This window comes from Budorcas taxicolor, chromosome 24 (assembly GCF_023091745.1).
Source record: "Budorcas taxicolor isolate Tak-1 chromosome 24, Takin1.1, whole genome shotgun sequence".
In the NCBI taxonomy this organism is placed as follows: domain Eukaryota; kingdom Metazoa; phylum Chordata; class Mammalia; order Artiodactyla; family Bovidae; genus Budorcas; species Budorcas taxicolor.
Window position 1 is genome coordinate 34,060,097 of NC_068933.1, and position 14,469 is coordinate 34,074,565.

Genomic DNA, 14,469 nt, shown 5'->3' on the forward strand with positions numbered 1-14,469 from the left:
TTCCACCCCCAATCATTCCCAGCATCAGGGTCTTTTCAAATGAGTCAGCTCTTTACATTAGGTGGTCAAAGTATTGGAGTTTCAGCTTCAACATCAGTCCCTCCAATGAATGCCCAGGACTGATCTCCTTTAGGATGGACTGGTTGGATCTCCTTGCAGAGCAAGGGTCTCTCAAGAGTCTTCTCCAACACCACAGTTCAAAAGCATCAATTCTATTGTGCTCAGCTTTCTTCACAGTCCAACTCTCACATCCATACATGACTACTGAAAAAATCGCAGCCTTAACTAGATGGACCTTTCTTGACAAAGTAATGTCTCTGCTTTTTAATATGCTCTCTAAGTTGGTCATAACGTTCCTTCCACGATGTAAGCGTCTTTTAATTTCATGGCTGCAATCACCATCTGCAGTGACTTTGCAGTGCCCCGCCCCCCCCCCCCCCCCCCCCCCCGCCAATAATGTCAGCCACTGTTTCCCCATCTATTTGCCATGAAGTCATGGGACCGGATGCCATGATCTTAGTTTTCTGAATGTTGAGCTTAAGCCAACTTCTTCACTCTCTTCTTTCACTTTCATCAAGAAGCTCTTTAGTTCCTCTTCACTCATAAGGGTGGTGTCATCTGCATATCTGGGCTTATTGATATTTCTCCCAGCAATCTTGATTCCAGCTTGTGCTTCTTCCAGCCCAGCGTTTCTCATGATATACTCTGCATATAAGTTAAATAAGGAGGTTGACAATATACAGCCTTGACGTGCTCCTTTTCCTATTAGGAACCAGTCTGCTGTTCCATGTCCAGTTCTAACTGTTGCTTCCTGACCTGCATACAGGTTTCTCAAGAGGCAGGTCAGGTGGTCTGGTATTCCCATCTCTTTCAGAATTTTCCACAGTTTATTGTGATCCATACAGTCAAAGGCTTTGGCATAGTCAATAAAGCAGAAATAGATATTTTTCTGAAACTCTTTTACCTTCCAGCATATTCTAGCTTCTTGGCCCCACCAAATGTCAAGACAAGGCAAATGGTGTGCTTAGGAAGTAGACAACACCGTCTAAAGCAATTATAGCCAACATGATGTTCTACTAGAAAAATACTAAGGATTTACTGAGTAAATTCAGTTGTTCCTGGGCGTATATGGGCATGAGGGATACCCATGTGCCTAAAGTTTGAAAAAAAATCTGGTATATTTGTAAACATTTGGTAGAATTATAAGCATTATCAGTGAGTTATAAGCCTCCATTAGGTGGCTCAAAGGGTAAAGAATCTGCCTGCAGTGCAGGAGTGAAAGTGAAAGTCGCTCAGTCATGTCTGACTCTGAGAGAGTTCATGGGATTTTCCAGGCCACAGTACTGGTGTGGGTAGCCTTTCCCTTCTCCAGGGGGTCTTCCCAACCCAGGGATCAAATCCAGGTCTCCAGCATTGCAGGCGAATTCTTTACTAGCTGAGCCACAAGGGAAGCCCTTGGTGCTGGAGATGCCTGTTCAGTTCCCTGGGTTGGGAAGATCCCCTGGAGGAGGGCATGGCAAATCACTCCAGTATTCCTGCCAGGAGAATCCCCATGGAAAGAGGAGCCTGGCGGGCTACAGTCCATGGGGTCCAAAGAGTCTGACATGACTGAGAGACTAAGAACACACACACACACACACACACATACACACACACACAAGCATTACACCAATCTATACGAGTCCCTATTTAAAATATTCTGAATAAGATTTGAATTTTCTCATAAAGCCTTTCAAATATTGAATATAAAAAACAATGTGTTTACTTACTCCCCACTTAGTGTTCCCTCTTTGTTCCAAAATATCTTCATTTTATTCCATTTAAGAGCAACGATAGCCATTAAAATGAAGAAAGGTAAGAAGACGTAGAAACTTATCATCAGGTTATTTTTTTGAGAGGCACGACGTCGTTTTATCAAGGCCGCAGTTTTAGCTGAAGACATAACAATATCTTTTAACTTTTAAAAAATGATACATATCATTTTAGTAATTTGAATTATAAAAATTTGCAATTCAAATAATATAATCATAGAATAAATACATTTAAACTTAAAAGTGCTTCCCAAACTTCTGTGTCTATACCCCAAAGTGCATTATATATTTCTTTTAAATATATATAATTTAATCTTTATATGTATATTTAATATTTATGTGTTACATTCTAATTTATTTCATTCTATCATACTATCATATTCCTGTCATACTGCACTGCTACTTAGAATATATTAGGTTGATATTACCATCTAACAGATTCTTCTATTTAAAAAAAAGAGCAGAAAAAAAAAAAAAAAGCTCCCCTGAAGAAAGGAATGGCTACCCACTTCAGTACTCTTGCCTGGGAAATCCCATGGACACAGGAGCCTGGCAGGCTTCACGGTGTTGCAAAAAGTCAGACACGACTCAGCAGCTAACACTAACACTCTCGCTCTCAGCGTGGATTTTCTAGTTTCAAGTCACCCTTTGGGGAACTGCCTCATTTTGCACTGCTTTGTGTAAAAATAAATGCTAGTATTTAAGACCAAAAAAAAAAAATTATTTTAAAAATTGTTTAGTGAAAATTACAGATATGACTGAGGCTAATTAAAAAGAAACAGTAATAGTAGATGAGGTTAAATTTACATAACAAATGTAAAAAGTGATATTGTTTTAATTTTGATTGCATTAATTTAAAAAGTTGTTATTCCCATTGGTATTATAAAGATATTGCATAAAACTAGAAAAGTAAATCTATGGCCAATTGGTCCAAATAAGCAAAAGGAATAAACCAGAAAATTAAAATTAAAAAAAATATAAATCAAGCAATCAGAATTACCACCAAACCAATTATGATGATATTGTGTATTTTCATGGACATTCTCAATTGTCTAAATCTTTGTGAACCCATGGACTGTAGCCTGCCAGGTTCTTTTGTCCATTGAATTTTTCAGGCAAGAATACTGGAGTGGGTTGCCATTCCCTTCTCAGTGGATCTTCCCCTCTCGTGGATCGAACCCACATCTCTTGCATCTCCTGCATTGGCAGGTGGGTTCTTTACTACTGCACCATCTCATGATATTAAGTGTAAACAAATTTAATGCCCTCTCAAAACAACAAGAGAATCTGTGCCACTGAAACACAGGTACAGTCCAATTATATGTTGATTCAAAGTAATTTACCAAGCTTCTGTATATCACAGAGACCTCAGCTCGGGCCTCTGTGATGACCTAGAAGGGTGGAGATGAGAGGGAAGCTCAAGAGGGAAGAGATATATGTATACTGACTCATATTGTTGTACAGCAGAAACTAACACAACATTGGAAAGCAATAATACTCCAATTAAAAAATGAATTTAAAAACATCTGGTTTTCAATAACTTTTGTATATGAATCCAAATTTTATTTTCCCTTGTGTAGCATGACATTTTAAATACCTTGCAATACCAAACAAGCAAAAAACAAAACAAAACAAAAAACAACAACAAAAAAACCCAAAAAAACCTTTTAATGTATATGCAGAGTACATCATGCAAAATGCTGGGCTGGATGAATCACAAGTTGGAATCAAGAATCTCTCTAACTGGGAGAAATATCAACAAGCTCACCTATGCAGATGATACCACTCCAACAGCAGAAAGTGAAGAGGAGCTAAAGAGCCTCTAGATGAGAGTGAAAGGAGAGAGTAAAAAAGTTGGCTTAAAGCTCAACATTCAGAAAACAAAGATCATGGCATCTGGTCCTACCACTTCATGCCAAACAGAAGGGGAAAAAGTGATAACAGTGACAGATTTTCTTTCTTTGGCTCCAAAATCACTGGGGATGGTGACAGCAGCCATGAAATTGAAAGATACTTGATCCTTGGAAGGAAAGTTATGACACACCTAGACAGGGTATCAAAAAGCAGAGACATCGATTTGCTGACAAAGCTACATCTAGTCAAGACAATTATTTTTCCAGTTGTCATGTACGGATATGAGAGTTGGACCATAAAGATGGCTGAGTGCTGAAGAATTGATGCTTTCAAGTTGTGGTGCTGGAGGAGACTCTTGAGAGTCCCTTGGACAGCAAGGAGATCAAACCAGTCAATCCTAAAGGAAATCAACCCTGAATATTCACTGGAAGGACTGATGCTGAAGTTCCAATACTTTGGCCACCTGATGTGAAGAGCCTACTCATTGGAAAAGACTCTGATGCTGGGGAAGATTGAAGGCAAAAGGAGAAGGGGGCGACACAAGATGACATGGTTGGATGCCATTACTGACTCAGTGGACATGAATGTGAGCAAACGCTAGGAGATAGTGAAGGACAGGGAAGCCTGGCAGTGATGCAGTTCATGGGATCATGTGAGTTAAATGTAATTTAGTGACTGAACTGCAACAAAGCTAGAAAACCGCTGTATAAATCGAAAAATTTGGGAAACCAGGGTTAAAATTAAGATGACACATTAAATGTTCATGGCTAGATTTGAGTTAAAAGCACATACGACGTTTTGATTGATAACATAATCTATAGCTGTGCTATTTATAAAGCACTACAAAGTGACCGTTTACATTTAATTAGGTAAAATAAAATGAAAATGTTAGTTCCTTAATTGCATTCTCCACATGTCCAGTGCTTAATAGCCACATAGACAGTGGGGCTGTAAGGATACAGAAGGCTCTGTTGGAGCAGTGATTTAGTTACTAACATTCCTCCCGCTCCTCCTCTATATTCCAAAATCCATCATCGATACTTCCTCCTGGTGATGAGCTGAATTCCGTACAATTTGGGGGTACATATCCAGCATCACACTGACAATGTAGGCGAGAATTGCAAATCTTGAATGAAACAAAAATAAAGAAGACCATTTTATACGTCATATAAAAATTAAATGGATTAGTATTGACTGTGAGCCAAAGCAAATGATTAATTAATGCAATTTGTTATGTTACAGGGTGTTTTTACTTTAATGTGGAAAATAATTATAAAGATAAAATGCAATGCAAGAAATGTCAATTCAATGCTTTTTATTTTATTTTTTAAAATATAAATTTATTTATTTTAATTGGAGGTTAATTACTTTACAATATTGTATTAGTTTTGCCTAGAGGGTTTCTCTAATTTATCTCTTCAATAAAAGTAGACAATATTCTTGATACACCTGAAAATATATAACTGTGTCTTCTAAAAAAGCATAGAAATTATGAAGCTAAAAATTATAGCAGAAGTTGAAATTTATTATGAACTGTGCCAGATATTTTATAAAAATGCTGTAAGAGTCAACTTTTAAAAAACATGGGGAGAAATCTAAAGGGTGAAGCTTACTTATTCAGGTACAGTTGGAAAAATTGATTTTGCTAGAAAATAGGAAGGCTAGGTGGCTTCCCTGGTAGCTCAGCTGATAAAGAATCCACCTGCAATGCAGGAGATCCTGGTTCAATTTTTTAGGTTGGGGGGATCCCCTGGAGAAGGGATAGGCTATCCACTCTAGCATTCTTGGGCTTCCCTGGTAGCTCAGATGGTAAAGAATTTGGCCTGCAATGCAGCAGACCTGGGTTCAATCCCTGGGTTGGGAAGATCCTCTGGAGGAGGTCATGGCAACTCACTCCAGGATTCTTGCCTGGATAAGCCCCAAGGACAGAGGAGCCTGGCAGGCTATGGTCCAAGGGGTCGCAAAGAGTTGGACACGACTGAGCGACTAAGCACAGCACAGCACAGGAAGGCTGGAACATATTTATAAATATGACCTTATGGATGGATCAAAAGATGGGTCAGAAGCAGAATAGGGAATCTAGGGATAAGTTCAGAAAAAATTAAACTGAAATTAAATAATAAAGGACTGGAACATAAAAGAAACTGTAAATAACAGGATGTGTAAATAGGAAGTAAATTTTGATACAAGACACACAGATCAATTTTTCCAGGATTACTATAGAAAATATGAAGCATCAAGATAATGGGAGATACTAACTACCCTTTTAAAGCTAAATACATATTTAGAAAATCCTAAATAGGGCACAGAATTTCTATAATTCAGGTGATGATTTCACAATGGCTAGACAAATAAAAGTGCAAATGGAAAATGTGACCAGACACACTGAAATGCTATTATTAATTTAAAAAATGAAAATTAGCAATAAATTCAGCATGTTAGAAGATATTAGTAAACTAAGAAGCCCATCTGGCCTGAATTTGAAGAAATGTTTTCACTCCTGATAGGTGCAGAAAAACTGATATAATATTTCCTGAAGACAGGCAATATTTATTAAAATTCAAATTATGCATATATTTGGTCCATCAGATATCAATGCAATCAGTTTATGAAATCAAATAACTCTGCAAAGTGAATGTACAGCAGCGTCCACTGTACCACTATTTACAACAGCTAAATAAAAATTCAGTATTATACAAAAGTCCATCAGTGAATGACTTCAAATACAGAAAGAACCATAGAGAAAAATAAACTGAAGTCACTGATCTGAGACAGATTTCAATGGACAAAGATCTCTGCTGTTAAAAATATATTAGATTATGAGTAATGTGTAATAGAAATAAAGTTTGTGAGTGTTTTGTATATATCAGTTATCAGTTCAATTCAGTTCAGTTCAATCACTCAGCCATGTTCAACCCCATGGACTGCAACACACCAGGCTTCTCTGTCCTTCACCAATACCTGAAGCTTGCTCAAACTCATGTCCATTGAGTTGGTGATGCCTTCCAACCCTCTCATCCTCTGTCATCCCCTTCTTCTGCCTTCAATCTTTCCCAGCATCAGAGTCATGCACTCAATTATATGCAGTATTTATATTTCTGTATACATATATAAATATATGTATATACTAACTCCAAAAAGAATGAAAAGATGGAGCCAAAGCAAAAACAACACCCAGTTGTGGATGTGATTGGTGATGGAAGTAAAGTCCGATGCTATAAAGAGTAATATTGCATAAGAACTTGGAATATTAGGTCCATGAATCAAGGCAACTTGGAAGAAGTCAAATAGGAGACGGCAAGAGAGAACGTTGACATTTTAAGAATCAGTGAACTAAAATAGACTGGAATGGGTGAATTTAACCCAGATGACCATTATACCTACTACCGTGGGCAAGAATCACTTAGAAGAAATGGAGTAGCCATCATAGTCAACAAAGAGTCTGAAATGCAGTACTTGGATGCTGTCTCAAGAATGACAGGATGATCTCTGTTTGTTTCCAAGGTGAACCGTTCAGTACCACAGTAATCCAAGTCTATGCCCCAACGAGTAATGCTGAAGAAGCTTAAGTTGAACAGTTCTATGAAGACCTACAAGACCTTCTGGAACTAACACTGAAAAAAGATGTCCTTTTCATTATAGGGGACTGGAATGCAAAAGAAAGAAGTCAAGAAATACCTGGAGTAATGGGAAAATTTGGCCTTGGAATGAAGCAGAATGAAGCAGGACAAAGGCTAAGAGAGTTTTGCCGAGAGATTGCACAGGTCATAGCAAACACCCTCTTCCAACAACACAAGAGAAGACTCTACACATGGACATCACCAGATGGTCAATACCAAAACCAGATTGATTATATTCTTTGCATACAAAGATGGAGAAGCTCTATACAGCCAGCAAAAACAAGACGGGGAGCTGACTGTGGCTGAGATCATGAGCTCCTTATTGCCAAATTCAGACTGAAATTGAAGAAAGTGGAGAAAACCACTAGACCATTCAGGTATGACCTAAATCAAATCCCTTATGATTATACAAGGGAAGAGACAAATAGATTCAGGGGATTAGACTGAGAGACAAGAGTGCCCGAAGAACTATGGATGAAGGCTCCTTACATTGTACAGGAGGCAGTGATCAAGACAATCCCGAAGAAAAAGAAGTGCAAAAATGCAAAATGATTGTCTGAGGAGGCCTTACAAGTATCTGAGAAAAGAAGAGAAGCTAAAGGTAAAGGAGAAAGGGAAAGATATACTCATTTGAATGTAGAGTTCCAAAGAACAACAAGGAGAAGTAAGAGAGCCTTCCTCAGTGATCAGTGCAAAGAAATAGAGGAAAACAATGGAATGTGAAAGACTAGAGATCTTTTCAAGAAAATTAGAGATGCTAAGAGAACATTTCATGTAAAGATGGGCTCCATAAAGGACAGAAATGGTATGGACCTGACAGAAGCAGAAGATATTAAGAAAAGTGGCAAGAATACACAGAACTATACAAAAAAGATCTTCACAACTGAGATAATCACGATGGTGTGATCACTCACCTAGAGCCAGACATCCTGGAATGTGAAGTCAAGTGGGCCTTAGGAAGCATCACTATGAACAAAGCTAGTGGAGGAGATGGAATTCCAGTTGAGCTATTTCAAATCCTAAAAGACGATGCTGTGAAAGTGCTGCACTCAATATGCCAGCAAATTTGGAAAACTCAGCAGTGGCCACAAGAATGGAAAAGGTGAGTTTTCACTCCAGTTCCAAAGAAAGGCAATGCCAAAGAATGCTCAAACTACCACAAAATTGAACTCATCTCACACCTTAGCAAGAGCAATGGCACCCCACTCCAGTACTCTTGCCTGGAAAATCCCATGGATGGAGGAACCTGGTGCGCTACAGTCCATGAGGTCTCTAAGAGTCAGACACGAATGAATGACTTCACTTTCACTTTTCACTTTCATACATTGGAGAAGGAAATGGGAACCCACTCCCGTGTTCTTGCCTGGAGAATTCCAAGGACTGGGAGCCTGGTGGGCTGCCATCTATGGGGTCGCACAGAGTCAGACATGACTGAAGCGACTTAGCAGTAGCAGCACTCCCTGGTAAAGTAATGCTCAAAATTCTCTAAGCCAGGCTTCAACAGTACATGAACTGTGAACTTCCAAAGTTCAACCTCAATTTAGAAAGGCAGAGGAACCAGAGATCAAATTACCAACATTCGTTGGATCACTGAGAAAGCAAGAGTGTTCCAGAAAAACATCTATTTCTGCTTTATTGACTATGCCAAAGCCTTTGCTATGTGAATCACAATAAATTGTGGAAAATTCTTCAAGAGATGGGGAAACCAGAACAGCTGACCTGCCTCCCGAGAAATCTGTATGCAGGTCAAGACAGCAACAGTTAGAAATGGACATGGAGCAACACACAGGTTCCAAGTTGGGAAAGGAGTATGTCAACACTGTATATTGTCACCGTGCTTATTAAACTTATATGCAGAGTACCTCATGAGAAATGTTGGACTGGATGAAGCACAAGCTGGAGTCAATATCGCCAGGAGAAATATCAGTAACCTCACATATGCAGATGACACCACCCTTATGGCAGAAAATGAAGAGGAACTAAAAAGTCTCTTGATGAAAGTGAAAGAGGAGAGTGAAAAAGTTGGCTTAAAGCTTAACATTCAGAAAACGAAGATCATGGCATCTGGTCCCATCACTTCATGGTAAGTAGATGGGGAAACAGTGGAAATAGTGTCAGACTTTATTTTTTGGGGCTCCAAAATCACTGCAGATGGTAATTGCAGCCATGAAATTAAAAGACGCTCGCTCCTTGGAAGAAAAGTTATGACCATCTTAAACAGCATATTAAAGAGCAGAGACATTACTTTGCCAACAAAGGAGCATCTAGTCAAAGCTATGATTTTAGTAGTAGTCATGTATGGATATGAGAGTTGGACTATAAAGAAAGCTGAGGGCAGAAGAATTGATGCTTTTGAACTGTGGTGTTGGAGAAGACTCTTGAGAGTCCTTTGGACTGCAAGGGGATCCAGTTCATCCTAAAGGAAATCAGTACTGAATGTTCATTGGAAGAACTGATGTTGAAGCTGAAACTCCAATACTTTGGCCACCTAATGCGAAGAACTGATTCACTGGAGAAGACCCAGATGCTAACAAGGATTGAATGTGGGAGGTGAAGGGGATGACAGAGGGTGAGATGGTTGCATGGCATCACTGACTCAATGGATATGAGTTTGAGTAAACTCTGGGAGTTGGTGATGGATAGGGAGGCCTGGCATGCTGCAATCCTTGGGGTCACAAAGAGTTGGACATGACTGAGTGACTGATCTGAACTGAACTGATATAGATGTAACACTAAATATACCTATTTCCAAAAGTATGCAGTCTCTATCCAACATTATAATAGCTTATGTTTCATGTTGCATTTTTGTACAAAGTTTAAAAGTTTTTAGCTCATGAAGTGTGCAATGATCTGATAGAATACATAGAACATGTACACATGTATAAATAATGAAATTTGGTTTCTACATTTAACTGAAATTCTCCAAAGAAATTTCCACATCCATAAATCTGAAGCTTATTATTATCTTGTAAAATGTTATGATATGTATTTTAAAACTTTACATAAAATAGAGTAACAATTACATACCCCATGTCCTTTACATTTGACAAGTGGGTCACAATCTTGATACTGATCGTATTCATGAAGTAACTTGCAAGTTCCATGCTGACAAAACTAAAATGATGAAACAACCATCAACTTTAGAGTCAGGAATTCATTAACTGTACTTAGTATAAGAAATTAGATACACAATATGATATATAATTAGGATGAACTTCAATTTTGTAACATCTACTTATTCTAATAAAAAACTTGAAGTCAAAATGGTACATTATTACTTTATCAAACATCAAGTTTTTACAATAAGATATTGCTTCCATTCGGAGAAGGCAATGGCACCCCACTCCAGTACTCTTGCCTGGAAAATCCCATGGACCGAGGAGCCTGGTAGGCTGCAGTCCATGGGGTCGCTATGAGTCAGACACGACTGAGCGGCTTCACTTTCACTCTTCACTTTCATGCATTGGAGAAGGAAATGGCAACCCACTCCAGTGTTCTTGCCTTGAGAATCCCAGGGACAGGGAAGCCTGGTGGGCTGCTGTCTATGGGGTCGCATAGTATCGAACACAACTGAAGTGACTTAGCAGCAGTAGCAGCAGCATTGCTTCCATTGAAGGAGGAGGCTTGTGAGTTTACTAATAGCCAATGAAAACTATTAAAGTATTGTAATTTGGTATGTTACAGGAGGGTTTTATTTTAATGTGGAAAAGGATTTTAAAAATAAAATACGAGAAAAGTCCATTCAGTGCTTTTCAATTGCCATAGAGATTTTCTCTAATTTGTCTCCTCAATAAAAGTAGACAACATTCTTGATATACCAGAAAACATCAAACTTTTCTATGTCTTTTCTACAAGGCATAGAAATTATGAAGCTAAAAATTATAACTGGTATAAGAACAAAGCAAGCCAAATTTTAACGAGCATTTGAAATGGGCCTTTGAACTTTTTATGCATTTCTATGTATATGCTCACATTGACCTTGAGAGGGAGATATTTTTATCCACATTTTACATTTGATGAGAATTAAATGTACACTTTTTAGGTCATGTCACCACTGACTGACAGAGCCAATATTCAGTGCAAGAACTACTTTAATCATAGAGCCCAGTGATCAATGCTCAATACCAGTGCTTCAACCAGTCATTTTTACATTCTCCTAACTTTATAACAGTATCCCTTGTCTTTTACAAAAGCAATGTTCTCCTTCATACCTAGCTTTATCTATCTTTGAGTTTGAAAGAGAAATTATACCCAAGTCATAGGTCATAAGGATGAAATAATTTATTACACAAAAAGGAATAAAAATAGTTTGGGACATAGTAAATGCTCACTAAATACAAATTTGTGTTTTATTTATTTAACCTGATTTTGATGTAGACTGCATGTTAATATTCCTCTATCAAAATATTAATTTAATTTGAACACTCTGGGGGACATGTTCTAAGATTATCTGCCCACTTTTCTCAAGTTATCTGATAGAATATCCAACAGATGATGAAGTCTAAAACATTCGTTATTTTCTATCACTATTGGTAAGTAAATATATGGACAAAGGTCCATCTAGTCAAAGTTATGGTTTTTCCTGCAGTCATGTAGGATGTGTTCAGTTCAGTCACTCAGTCATGTGCGACTCTTTGCGACCACATGAACCGCAGCACGCCAGGCCTCCTTGTCCATCACCAACTCCCGGAGTCCACCCAAACCCATGTCCATTGAGTCGGTGATGCCATCCAACCATCTCATCCTCTGTCGTCCCCTTCTCCTCCTGCCTTCAATCTTTCCCAGCATCAGGGTCTTTTCAAATGGGTCAGCTCTTCGCTCCGGTGGCCAAAGTATTTGAGTTTCAGCTTCAACATCAGTCCTTCCAATGAATATCCAGGACTGGGAGGGATTGTGGGCAGGAGAAGTGGACAACAGACAATGAGATGGCTGGATGGCATCACCGACTCGATGCACATGAGTTTGGGTGAACTTCGGTAGTTGGTAATGGACATGACAGAGAGACTGAACTGAACTGAGGTAAGAATGGGTGAGAAAAAGGGAGAAATTTCATTTACTTTTTCATTGATTAGCTTATCTACTTTTGGACAGGCACATGCCCCAAACACATTTCTTTTCAAGTTTGAAACGAATGTGCTGAGATGTGTTTACCATCCCTCATATTCCTATGGGGACTAGAATCAGTTAGATAAACTATTCTGATGGCTGCTTCATATTGCTTAAAGCAGTGGTCCCCAATATTTTTGGCACCAGGGACAGGTAACGTGAGCAATGGGGAGTGATAGGGAGTGGCAGGAAAAGCTTTGCTTGCTTTCTTGGCACTTACTTACTGCTGTGTGGCCTGGTTCCTATTAAGGGTTGGGGATCCCTGGCTATTTCTAACAGCAATATAATTTTGTTGTTAATGCTTATTGATTTTCTTTTCTTTTCTGTGGAATTGAGATTTTCCTGGTTCATGGTATGAAGTGTGTGATTTTTGATTGAAACCTCGATTCTGATTACTGTGCTATGAGATTCTGGTTAAAACTTGTGGTTAAACCTGGTTAAACTTTCTGGTTCAGCAGTTCTTCTCTATCACAACTTTGAAGTAGGGGAAAGGAACACTGCCTCATTTTTGCCAGGTAATGCTGAAAGTTGGAGAAGGGAATGGCAACACACTCCAGTGTTCTTGCCTGGACAATGCCATGGACAAAGGAGTCTGGTGGGCTACAGTACAAGGAGTCACAAAGAGTTGTGCAAGACTGAGCAACTATCATTCACTCAGCATTGGAAGTACAGAATCCACTAATATCTGGAAGGAGAAGGGCTCCTTATTACTGCAAGTGGCTGGGGAGAACAGGCTCTCCACAAATCCTCTGTTCTACCACTCTGGTGAGAGTAGAAGTGTAGCTACCATTTTATCTATATCCTTTGGCTGCAGAAGAGAATCCATTGTTTAAAAGTGTACCATCTTGCTAAGCTGTTCACTTGGCTAAAGTCAGGCTTTCCTTTATGACTTGTTTCTGTCTGTTTCATTTGAGATTTCTGAGTTTCTGGCTTCTCTGGCACTCAGTTTGGGAGATATAAGGCTAAAAGCAAAGAGATCATATTGTGATGTTTTTCCACAGGTACTGAGGTGCCTAGCTGATCTGCTGAAAGAATCTTTCAGGTTTTGGAATCTTCTTATGTTTATTTTACATTTAATATCCAGGACTCTTAGCTACAATTAATCATAAGAATAGAAGAAATTATGTCTAGTCTGTCCTGGAACTTCAAATCTATCCAGGAGTTTTAACCATGATATAATATATTTATCAATATTTCCCCTTATCTGTAACTGACTGTACCATTTAAGATAACTCTGAGATACTTAGATACTCACAGATACTATCCCTAAGTTTTCTTTGAGTTTTTATTAAAGCATTTTGATCTATAATTCTTTTGAAATAATATTTTATACCTTAGACTATAGGCTAATTTATCCTTGTACCTATTGGCTTTTATTTTAATTATTTCAACTTAATATCTTAAGTCTTTTTATTTAGTAAGATGAATTCCCAATTTCCATTTTATTTCAAATTGCATTGGCTATTTTGTACATTTAGCTCTTTGCATTTTAATATAACCTTTAAATAAGTTTTTCAATTTCCACCAGCAACACATTCCCTGCCCCCCACCTCAGAAAAGAAACCTGGTGGAATCATGATTCTCCTGGATTCTTCTGGATCATATTCATTAATTGATTTTGAGAACAGTAACAATTTAACAATATTGCCTTCCAAGTCAAAGACACAATCTATGCTTAAATAGTGATCACAACCCACATAATTTTCATGTGTAGTCAAAAAAGTAGAGCTGAAGGGGATGGGAGATGGATAAATTAGGAGTTAGGATTAGCAGATAAAAAACACTATATACAAAATAAATAAACAAGAAGGTCCTACAGTATAGCACATGAAACTATATTCAATATCTTGTAATACACCACAATGGAAAAGAATATATATAACTGAATCACTTTGTTGTACACAAGACAATAACACAGCCCCGTAACTCAACTATATTCAGTTAAAAAAATATTAAAAGGTAGAAATACTGTCTTGCAGGTTTAACCCTGATTTCTCTATCACCATAATATTACATATCTCTATGTCATTAAAAATTATTTGTATTGGGTATGGGCTTTCCTGGTGGCTCAGACAGTA

At 38.2% G+C, this 14,469-nt stretch overlaps 1 protein-coding gene across 1 annotated transcript in view; it reads right to left on the bottom strand.

Annotated features, from left to right (window-relative positions):
• LOC128068391 (A disintegrin and metallopeptidase domain 3-like) overlaps window positions 1–14,469 on the bottom strand; it is a 117,188-nt gene that overhangs the window by 4,497 nt on the left and 98,222 nt on the right. Inside the window, exons 17-19 of the mRNA XM_052661540.1 lie at window positions 10,313–10,399; window positions 4,662–4,791; window positions 1,770–1,932 (exon numbers count right to left, since the gene is read on the bottom strand). Coding sequence (XP_052517500.1) covers window positions 1,770–1,932; window positions 4,662–4,791; window positions 10,313–10,399 — 380 coding nt within the window. The remainder of the gene's footprint in view (window positions 1–1,769; window positions 1,933–4,661; window positions 4,792–10,312; window positions 10,400–14,469) is intronic.